The sequence below is a fragment of the Octopus sinensis genome, linkage group LG2 (assembly GCF_006345805.1).
Source record: "Octopus sinensis linkage group LG2, ASM634580v1, whole genome shotgun sequence".
NCBI lineage: Eukaryota > Metazoa > Mollusca > Cephalopoda > Octopoda > Octopodidae > Octopus > Octopus sinensis.
In genome coordinates this window covers 176524092-176536591 of record NC_042998.1, presented here as the reverse complement: position 1 = coordinate 176536591, position 12500 = coordinate 176524092, and the positions used below count along the sequence as shown (strand labels likewise).

The 12500-nt window shown below is 34.3% G+C and overlaps 1 protein-coding gene across 1 annotated transcript in view; it reads right to left on the bottom strand.

Annotated features, from left to right (window-relative positions):
- LOC118762219 (F-box/WD repeat-containing protein 7-like) overlaps nucleotides 1–12500 on the bottom strand; it is a 281314-nt gene that overhangs the window by 86384 nt on the left and 182430 nt on the right. The window contains exon 8 of the mRNA XM_036500763.1: nucleotides 7991–8113. Within this exon, the coding sequence (XP_036356656.1) occupies nucleotides 7991–8113 (123 nt within the window). The remainder of the gene's footprint in view (nucleotides 1–7990; nucleotides 8114–12500) is intronic.

The following is a 12500-nucleotide window of genomic DNA, read 5'->3' as shown; positions in this document are numbered from 1 at the left end:
TTATTATTATTATTATTATTATTATTATTATTAAGACGAAGGGCGGCGAGCTGGCGGATTGGTAAACAAGCCCACGTTCTAAGTTCAAATTCCGCGAGGTCGACTTTGCTTTTCATCCTTTCGTGGTCGATAAATATTTTATCGACCACGAAAGGATGAAAAGCAAAGTACCAGTTGCATACTGGGGTCGATGTAATGCTTAGTGGCATTTCGCCCGTCTTAACGTTATAAGGTCAAATTCCGAGAGGTCGACTTTGCCTTTCATTCTTTCGGAGTCGATAAAATAAGTACTAATGAAACACTGGGGTTGCTGTAATCTACTAGCCCCCTCCCCCAAAATTTCAGATCTTGTGTAGAAAGTGTTATTTTAATTATTATTATTGTTGTTGTTGTTCACGTTGCTCTGCGATCGCTTGGACACCTGACTCGTGGTACATGGTGCATCTGTTTAGGGAACATCAGTTTGATAGAGGGAGTGAGCTAATGTGCAATATATACACTTGATCACATTTTGCCAATTTCTATTTCAAAATATTTATGCTCGCTCATTTTTGATAGGTCTTGACAGATACATTTATGTCGATTGGGACAGTCATATCAATGAGCAGGCATGATTTTTGTCTGAAGTCTTTCCATATAATGTCTGGCCTATTCGCATCTATCTTTCTGTCAGTTTGAACGGTGAAGTTCTTGAGGAGTGAGATGTGATCATTTTCAAGCACTTGAGGTGGTTTGTGTTCCCCCAGTTTTTATCATGGGGCAAGTCCAGGTTTTTGCAAATTACACTGCGTATATATATTGTTCTGTTCTATCATGCCTGTTGAGATACTCTGTAGGCGCAGGAAAAATTCAAATGCAATTCTTTAATACGTTGTCTTGGTAGTTTCTTGTAGGTAGGCATTGATCTTGGGCTGCTACAACTAAGCCTTCTATTTCTGATTTTAAGCCAGAAGAAACTAACCATTGATGGGTTAGGGGTTTGTCAACATCGTATTATTATTGTTATTATTATTATTATTATTATTATTATATTATTATTATTATTATTATTATTATTATTGTTAGCACGCTGGATGAAATTCTTAACGGTATTTCGGCCGTTGCTAGGATCTGAGTTCAAATCCCGCCGTGGTTGACGTTTCCTTTCATCCTTTCGGGGCCGACAAATTAAGTACCAGTTGCATACTGGGGTCGATCTAATCGATTTGCTTCCTCTCCCCAAATTTCAGGCCTTGTACCTATAGTAGAAAGGATTATTATTAATAATATTAATATGTCAATTTGTTTGTTGCACCTCCCTGACACGTGTGTCACGCTTAAGAGAAAGAAATTGTTGAAAGAGATTTTGTTGCTTAAATAAATTTTTTTAACTAAATCGCTTGTAATTCTAGAAGAAACTTGATATGCTAAAATTAACAGCTAAATATCTGGAGAAATTTTGTGCTTGTGGGTGTGTGCGAGCAACAGTTTCTATAGCTTATCCGAATGAACAGAGAAAGAAGTACACAAAATATATTTTTTATAACTATCGTATATATTCGGGGTTTTTTTTCGCTGTAAAGGTAAACGATTCTTATAAAAGCAATTATTTTACTGTCTAATCCCGACAAAATACTACAAGTTTAATCACTGGCTCAGCACCTATGTTTGTGATATTCATTCCAGAATAATAAAAAACTTCAATATACTTCCAAAATGGGACTTCATCCATGTGTATCCGCGTGCGTATAAGTGCATGTGTGTGTATGTGTGGGGGAAACATTTACGAAATATACTCATAAAATTTCTATTAAAATAAATTGTCTTTATATGCCACGCTTGCAATTCTCCATATAAATGATAGCAAACTGTGTATTAAATGAAATTGAAATCCTGGTTCAATGACAGATCGATCAAGTAACAACATATTTTCTCTTTTAATTGGATATTGAAAAAGAGAGAAAAAACAAGGGAAATTAATTTTGGCGGTAATCATGACTAAAACAGAGAAATTCTAACATAACAAAAAATATAGAAAGAGATAAAAAAAAGGTGGTGGAACTGGAGGACAGTTCCTCCCACCCACTAAACTGACCTTTCCGATTTTTTTTTAGTGTTTTTCCACCAGAAGCAGTTATTTTGCTGTCAATTCATTGGATTAATCCCAACAAAATACTACAAGTTTAGTCACTGGCTCAGCACCTATGTTTGTATTCTTCATTCCAAAATAATAAAAACTTTAAGATCCTTGTATATCCGCGGGCATATATGTGCATGTGTGTTTAGGGGTGGGGTAGTGTGATGGAGGAAAACATTTACGGAAATGAACTGAGCTTGCGCAATGTTACACTTCTGGATTTCTTTTTAACTGTGATAATGAATCAAGCAGTTTACTCGTTACCGCCAAAATTAATTTCCCTTGCATTTTCTCTCTTTTTCAATATTTAATTAAAAGAGAAAATATGTTGTTACCAACATCGTTAAGACTTTAGTAACTTGATCGATCTGTCACTGAACCATGATTTTAATTGCATTTGATACACAGTTTGCTATCATTTATATGGAGAATTGCAAACATGGCATATAAAGACAACTTATTTTAATAGAAATTTTATGAGTATATTTCCGTAAATGTTTCCCCACACATACACACACATGCACTTATATGCACGCGGATACACATGGATGAAGTCCCATTTTGGAAGTATGTTGAAGTTTTTATTATTCTGGAATGAATATCACAAACATAGGTGCTGAGCCAGTGATTAAACTTGTAGTATTTTGTTGGAATTAATCCAATGAATTAACAGCAAAATAATTACTTTTATAAGAATCGTTTACCTTTAAAGCGAAAAAAAAAACAAAATATATTTTGTGTACTTCTTTCTCTGTTCATTCCGATAAGCCATAGAAATTGCACGCACCAACAAGCACAAAATTTCTCCAGATATTTAGCTGTTATTTTTAGCATATCAAGTTTCGTGGTGAGGGCTTCACATGCCGTAGTCCTTTTTGCTTTTTCACTATATATCTAAGCATGCGAAAATGCACAAAACAGACGTTCATTTTCACTTTTAGAATGCGGGATGGAGTGTGGATCAATTTTGGAATTTTTCATTAAAAAATTCGGTCCTGTATTCTTAATTTCCGTACTTTCCCACGTAGATTGAAAAAATAATTCGAAAAAGTCAAAAACTTAAGATTTGTTGGTGGTAGGGTAGAATTAAGAATTTTGAAAACGTGTTTTTTTTGCATATTTGGAATCTCCGTCAGCGAAAACATACGAATCCGGTGTAAAAGAACAAAACGGAAAGGTCAGTTTAGAGGTGGGGGGAGCGACTGTCCTCCAGCTCCACCGAAGAGGTTGTATTTGAAAGCCAAAAGATGCATTTTAGCTGAGGTGTAATTTTATAATTAAAATATATTCAAAATTTAAATTTCGGAACATAAGACTTAACATGTTATCTGGTGTATGGCCGAATTCAAATGGTTAGAAGACCTCAAACAAATGTGTGTATTTGTGTGTGTGTAGTTGAACCTTCAATAGCCAGGAGTCAGTTTCAGTTAAATTGTAGAAAGGAAGTTAAACACCCCATCCACTCCCTCTCACTCTCTCACTTTCTTTGTCCCTTGCTCGAAACACACGTCAAATTTTAGTATCTTAATTTTCTCATCAAGAACCTTGCTCTTTCGGTGACTCAGTAGGCATGGGTGTTGAGAAATAGTAGTACAACACATAGGTGGTGGTTTCAAATCTCTTTTAGAAATTACAAGAGATTTAGTTAATTTTTTTTTATTTTAGCAATAAAAATTCTTTCAGCAATTTCTTTCCCTTAAGCGTGACACACGCGTCAAGTATGTACAAAAATTTGGCGTATTATTATTAATATTATTATTATTATTATTATTATTATTATTATTATTATTATTATTATTATTATTATTATTATGTAGTTTTATTTTTATAGCGTGCTTTCACTTCACTACCGAGCGCAGCTCTGTGTGCCTTGGGTATGTGCTGTGATTTGTTGTGATGCTCTGATGGTTATTGTATGGAAAGTGTTCTGCGTAGGATGTGTGCAGTGCCTAGTAGTGCAATTTTCTGTATGTTATATGTGTTTGTAAGTCCTGGTGTTTTTGTTATGTATTTGTCTGAATATTTTTTTATCATGCCTAATGCGCCTACTATGATAGGAATTGTTTCTGTTTTCAGGTTCCACATTCTAGTTACCTCTATTTCCAGGTCTTTGTATTTTGAGAGTTTCTCCATTTCTTTTAGAGACACGTTGTCGTCTGCCGGTATTGATACATCAATTAGAAAGCATTTTTTTTCTTCATGATCTCTGACAACTATATCTGGTCTGTTGGCCTTAATTTCTCTATCTGTGTGTATCGGCATATCCCAGAGTATGGTTGCTTTCTCGTTTTCTGTGACCTTTTCTGGTGTGTGCCTATACCATCTTTTTTCTGTTGTTATTCCATAATGTTGGCATAGCTTCCAATGTATGTAGGTTCCAACTCTGTCATGTCTGTGAATATATTCCTTCTTAGCCAGGACTGGGCAGCTAGAGATAATATGATTTATTGTTTCTTGTCCATCTCCACATATTCTGCAGTTACTTGTAATATTTCTTTTCATTACATGCTTTTGGTAATTTCTGGTGGGGAGGCTTTGGTCTTGTGCTGCAATTAAAAATCCCTCTGTTCTCTGCTTTGAGTCCTGAGCTTCTCAACCATTGCTGGGATTTTTCTTTGTCTATTTCTTTTGCGTTTAGTTTAGTGCAGTATTTACCATGAAGGGGCTTTTCTTGCCATCGTTTTATCATGGCTCGTTGCTGTTCTATTTTTAGTTTGGATTTCATTTGTTTTATAGCTTTTGTTGTTTCTTCATCATCTTCTTCTTCTTCTTTGTGTTTATTAGGTGGTATGATTTCTTGTTTGTATTTGTCAGCTTCCTTAAATACTGAGAACAATTTTTTGTTTTGCTCGTGTTTTGCTGCTATCTGGATCAGTTTTCCTTCCTTCTGAAGTAGGTATTTTTGCAGTCCTATGGTGGTTATTTTATAGTAGTTTTCCAGCTGTATAAGGCCTCTACCATCTTCTATACGTTGTATATATAGTCTTTCTATGTCAGATTTTGGGTGATGCATCCTAGATCCTGTCAGTATTTTTCTTGTTTTCCTATCTATTTTGGACAGTTCATTTCGTGTCCAGTTAAGGATATTGTAACTGTAACTTATAACTGGGACAGCTAAAGTGTTGATACCTATTATCTTGTTTTTAGCATTGAGCTCTGTTTTTAGTATTGATCTAACTCGTCTATAATATTCTTTTTTTATTTTCTCTTATTTGTGTGTGTTGTGTCTTATCTAGTTCATGGATTCCTAAGTATTTGTAAGTTTGGCTTTGGTCTAATTCTTTTATTTCATTGGTTTTATCTAGTGTGATGTTGTTACTCTTACTAGTTTTCCTCTTTTCATGGTTACTTTGGCGCATTTTTCTAATCCAATTTCATATCTATTTCTTTGGTAAATCCATGAACTGTCTTTAATAGTGTTTCCAGCTGTTTGTCATTTGCAGCGTATAGTTTTAGGTCATCGATATATAAAAGGTGGCTGATCGTTTTGCCGTAACATTTATATCCGCATCCAGTTCTATTTAGCATATCAGATAGAGGTGACAGTGCCAAGCAGAAAAGGAGTGGAGAGAGCGTGTCTCCCTGGAATATTCCTCTTCTAATGGGGATGTCTTTGTTTTCATGAGTCCCTCTTTTGTTTGGAGGTGTAGGACTGTTTGCCATTTATTCATAGAGTGCTCTATGAATTTTATGATTGTTGGTGCTACTTTGTTAATGGCTAGTGTTTCGAGGATCCATGTGTGGGGGATGCTATCAAACGCCTTTTTGTAGTCAATCCAGGCCATACTGAGGCCTTTCTTCTTTCTGGGGCTGTCTTCAGTTACGGCTTTATTAATCATTAGTTGATCTTTACAGTCATATGAGCCCTTGCGGCATCCTTTCTGCTCTTCTGGGAACAGTTTGTTTTCGTCCAGGTGCTTGTTCAGCCTTTGCGATATCACTGCAGTAAATGCCTTGAACATAGTAGGGAGGCAGGTTATTGGTCTGTAGTTTTCTGGTTTTGTTGTTTCATTTGATTTGGGAATTAAGATGGTTTTCCCCTTCGTGAGCCATTCAGGCATTGTCTCTGGCTCTGCTAGTATGCTGTTAAAGTTTTCAGCCAGATTTTTGTGCATTCCTGTTAGATATTTCAACCTATTATTATTATTATTATTATTATTATTATTATTCTTATTCTTCTTCTTATTATTATTATTATTATCATCATCATTATTATTAAGGCGGTTAGATCCAGTTATCGACTGAGTTTTGTTCAACGTGTCAGCGGTTCGGCCAGCTAGCCACCTTAGTCAAACCAAATAGTGATATTTTGGAAGCATTTAATATTCACGTTTCAGATCATTACGTAAAAGATAAGAGGAAATTCATTTCTTACGCAAGATTTTCTTCAGTTAATACATTATAAAATATCATTATTTGGTTTCATTTAATTATTAAACTTCACGATTCGATGCCAGTATAAAGTATCTTGTCTCGACTCCATTTACGCGGATACTCTTGCAAGGATTTGAAGCAATTTGTTCAATTTGGCCCGAGTCGAAAGTTCTGATAACGTTCATTGCTTCTATGCAGAACACAAAATATATATCTATATATATAAAACTGTAGTTGTGTGAGTGTCTGTCCCTTTCGATTTAGATTCCTAACTACTCCCACATTTTGCGGTGCAGTTTAACCAAATTCGGGTATCTTATAGTCGTGATTCATATCGAGCCCGTCTGAGTATTAGCGCGCGTCTACGATGAGTCTACGATTTTAAAAATAATTTAACATCATTTTTTATTCCATTTTAATGCATAATTTTTCGTGTGTCAAATGGCGGCGGAGTTGGCGTCCATGGTCACACCTGCACCTGTTTATTTCTCCCCCTTCTTCCCTCCCTCGTGAAGCTGTGGGGAAGGGAGTGTAAGGAAATCAACGTCGTAAAGCGTTGTCAAGGAGACCAGCGTTCTTTTAGAACAACGACTTCATGGCTTGAAGACACCAAAACAAAAATGGCTAAGAAAGCCCGAATTGGCATCTATAAGGGAAGTAACTCTCTAAAAATGCTTATATAGATATTTCCCTTACAAACCCGAGCAACGCCGGGCGATACTGCTAATTCAAATATATAACTACGTGTGGATTGTTGCCGATTCTCTACCTCCGTCTTCTTTTTCTTTTGGACTTTCCTCTATCTCCTGTTTCTGGAGAAAGAGCTTTGCTCGAAACGTAAAACACCCTTTCTTTTCTTTCCTGAGCATCTTATTAATACTTTGCATGTACCGCGTCCTCACGTTGTTGTTTTTTTATTGTATTTTTCTTTGTTCTTTTTCAAAAATTATATATATATATATATATATATATATATATAAGTCAAAATGAGAGTGAAAAAATTGGATGTTAATTTAATAACATCAATTTAAACACCGGTGGCCTAGTGTATAAAAGACTGAGATTCAGTAAATATTATTCTCTCTCTCATATTTGTGTATTAATAATAATAATAATATAATAATATATATATATTATATATATATATATATATATATATAATACTGACAGATATACTTTAATAGCATATATATACTTCAATAATTTTCTCGAGTCATCCTTACCTTATATATATATATATAATATATATATATATCTTTTATCTTTACTTGTTTTAGTCATTTGACTACGGCTATGACGGAGCACAGACCCTAGGACTTAGTCTTGAAACCTAGTGTTTATTCTGTTCTACCCTTCTTGCTGAGCGGCTAAGTTACGGGGTACATAAACACACCAACACCGATTGTTAAGCGGTGATGGGGCATAAACACAGACACAAAGACACACACACATATGTTTTGCAACATATACACTTTAATAATTTCCTCGATTCCTCCTTACCTTATCTGCTGAACCAGTGACCGCTTCTGAACCGGTATCGCTCAGATCTCCGGCAAAGACAGATGCAGTGTGTCCTATAAGAGTGTGCAAAATTCGACAACGTGTTATCCGCCAGACTTTGCCCTGAAAATATAAAACAGTGACAAGAACTCACTTTTACTAATAAATTCTTTTAATTACTTATTTTTTGCACGCCGCTACATTAAATGTTCCATTCTTATACATAATAGTCAATTTCTATGTCAGAGTAATTGACTACAACATCTTACCATAAATTATGACTTTCTTATATGAAGAATGAACGTTATTAACAATATTTACAGTTTGTGGTTTTCAAATATTAGTATTAGCATTAATATTAGTATTATATTTCACATAAAAAATTTATATTAAAAATGAAAAATTCAATAATGATAAAAATGATGAGGGGAAAATTTGGCGTTTTGAATAAATATATAGACACACACACACACACATATACAGTATGTATGCTTGTGTGTGTATATATATATGTGTGTGCCGCCCACACATAGATATGGACACATATATACGCACAAGCATACAGATGCGAATACATTCCGCTCTGTTTATTGTAGTAACAAAAAGAACTCAATGTTAGTCTTCTTACAACATGGCCAGATGTTTCGACTCCCATCTCGTCAGAGAAGACTACATACATACATACATACATACATACATACATACATACACATAAACATTAATATATACACACACAGAGCTAGCCAGCCAGACCGACTGACAGACAAACAGACGAACAAGGAAGACAGACAGACAGACAGACAGAGAGACATGATACGTTTATAAATGCGTTCGCCTGTGTACGTATAAGTGCATAATATCCAATTATATATATTGCATATAATGCATCTTTCATTTTGTATGATATATCTTATACTTAGTCTAGACACTAAATATTTTAAACACGTGCGAGTGTGTGTGTGTGTATGTATATGTTTATAAATACACATATGACGGTTACTCACAAGTATTTATTTTATTTTAATGTTTGTATTAATGCTGCCCATACGCCAAATCTAATAATGGTAGCTATAAAAGGAAATTATTATTTTTCATGTCACCATCATCATCGCCTTCCTCTTCCTCCTCCTCCTCCTCCTCCTCCACATCATCATCAGCAGCAGCATCAACCACTATCACTATCCTCCTCCTCCTCCTTTCCCTCCAGTCCATCATCATCATCATCATCATCATCATCACCATCACCATCATCATCATCATCATCATCATCATCATCATCATCATCATCATCATCATCGAGATTGTGATTTATTTTTGTTACTGCATATATTTATGATTTTATCCTGTGTTTTTTTTCTTTCGAGGGAATTCTTCTTTGTCACCTCCACCTCCTCCACACACACAGCCTCCTCGATATTCCTCACCACCACCACCACCACCACCACTATCATCACCACCACTTCCCTGTCTCTACACTCAATTCCTTACATCAAACTCCCTCCGCTCCACATTCCTTGCCCAATTCTCGTCTGCCATCTTCACTCAAATCGCCATTACAATTTCCACCCATATCTATCTCTTTCTCTCTCCTCTTTCTTTCCCCCCACCCCACCCCACCTTATTTCGGTATTTTAACACAGTCAAACATTAATAGTGGAATATAATTAATAACAAAAGTAATATTAAGTTAGTATGAAGATAAAACAAGAATTAAAGTGAAAACATACGGAAAAGAAAATAAGGGCGAGAGGAAGCATTTTGTAATAAGTGAAAGGTTCGATAAAATTTTATAGCTTCTATAAAACAAAATAGACATTACAATGTTCTGGTTGACTGAACACAATGCCGTTGATTATTAATTTCTTTTTATCTGTCGAAAGACGTGAAGAAAAATCGATTACTTCCAGAGTTTTCTTTAACAGAATGTATGTGTATTATACAAGTAGTATACGTATCTGTGTGTGTGTATGTATATATATATATATATATTATATATATATATATATATATATATATATATATGTATATATATACATACATATATACACACATGTGTGTGTATATATATATATATATACGCATACGCACACACATACACATACCCACACACGTGTGGATACACACATGTATGTATGCAAGTGTATATGCGTGTGTGCGCCGTTATATACGTTTTTGGAGATGTATCCTGTGTATGTAGGTAGAAAGATACGCATACACACATGCATAAATATATATGTGTGTATGTGTGTGTGTGTATGTATCTGTGTGTATGTGACTTATATAATATATAGGCATACTATATATATATGCCTGTGCATGCGTGTAATATATATATATATATCATTATATATCATTATATACATATATACATATACATACATGCACGCACGAATATATAGCATACTTAATATCATCTTCTATTTTGCTTATTATATATTTTGTCTTATTTAAATAAAATATTTATTTATTTATTTATTTAAATTTTAAGTTTCCTTCATATTTATACTTGTTTATTGTCTCTTAATTCATAGCATTTACATCTCATATTGATTCATCTCTGGTTGAAGTTATTCTCTTCGTGATGCAATTTTAATCTGCAGCACCTGAAGCGCAGTGTGTAGCATCATAAACATTTATTCACCTTTTGATAACGCTCGGTTTTGACTAATGCACACCAGCTGAATACACATTCACATGTTTAACTAGTATATGTCATTTGTCTACTAAACAGTCGCTTGTCTGTCTAGTTACATATAAATAAGCTTAGTTCCATATATAAACATGTCTATATTTATGCACGCCTTCTGCATCGCCACCTATCATCATTTATGAATTTATTTACCCATTCATATGTTTCACAACTTATTTATCATAAACCAAGTTTTACAGCAGTATATCTGTATGCATGTACATACATGTAAACAGTATATATATAAATATATATATGTGTGTGTGTATGCATATATCTATATATATGTATATTTACAAATATATGTATATATATATACACACATATATATATATGTATATGTATGTATGTATATGTATATACATGCATGTACATATATGTATACAATATATATATATATGTGTGTGTGTGTATGCATATGCATATGTGTGTGTATGCATATATATATATATATATGTATATTTATATATATATATATATGTATATATATACACACACACATATATATGTATATGTATGTATGTATATACATATATATATATATACACAGATAGGTAGATAGATAGATAGATAGATAGATAGATAGATAGATAGATAGATAGATAGATAGATAGATAGATAGATAGATAATGTGTGCGTGTGTGTTTATGTAAGCATGGTTAAGAATTTCGTTTCGCAATCAAGAAATTCTAGGTTCCGTCCTATTACATGGCAGTTTGGCCGAATCCCACATTCTATACTCTCGAATCAACTAATATCTTATGAATGAAATAATCTAGATGGAAACTTCAAAGACGTCCAGCAATAATACGAAAATTCAAAGACAATCATCTCTGTATAGGCGCAGGAGTGGCTGTGTGGTAAGTAGCTTGCTTACCAACCACATAGTTCTGGGTTCCGTCCCATTGCGTGGCACCTTGGGCAAGTGTCTTCTACTATAGCCTCGGGCCGACCAAAACCTTGTGAGTGGATTTAGTAGAAGGAAACTGAAAGAAGGCCGTCGTATATATGTATATGTATATATATGTGTGTGTGTTTGTTTGTCTGTGTTTGTCCCCCCAATATCGCTTGAGAACCGGTGCTCCATCATGGCCGCAGTCAAATGACTGAAACATGTAAGTAAAGAGTATAAACCAAATAGAATACCTTAACCAAGTATATTCATAGATCTGTCAACTCCATTAAATTATCTAGAAGTTATAAAAATATATTTTTCAAGTAAATACCTTAGAAAAATAGAATAGCTTTCCTGGCAATATGATATTGTCCATAATAGTATCACAGATTGGCAGAAATGTCTTTCCAAATACTAAGCTTCTTTTGGAGAAATGGTTTTAGATATTTTGGAGTTCTTGCGTAGTAAGTGATACGATCAGATATTATTCGCTAAAGCTGAAGCGTTTACACAGTGAAAGAAATCTTTAACGACACACAGAGCTGTTAAATTCACTTAATTGTAAATTTATTTCAATGTGGTATCAAAATTATTGCCGCACAGCAGCGACCTGGTCACAGATACAGGTCGTAGTCATGACGGCACATGAAAGAAAGCTAGATTTAAAGTAGAGTTAATAGCTTTGTGTGTTATTAAATAGCTCGAAAATTCGCTGGGCCTATACGAGTTGGCAAATAGATTCACTTGATTACCGAAGTACTATTATTCGGTAACGGTTACTTAGTTCCTTGGAGGCTATTAAAATTAATCGATCCTAAAATGACTTTACTAATGTCACACAACTCACACTTAACAAGATTTTTCAGTGTGCTCTTTGGGTTTCCTAAAAAAAAAAAAAACATCATCATGGCAGTTGAATGTAATAT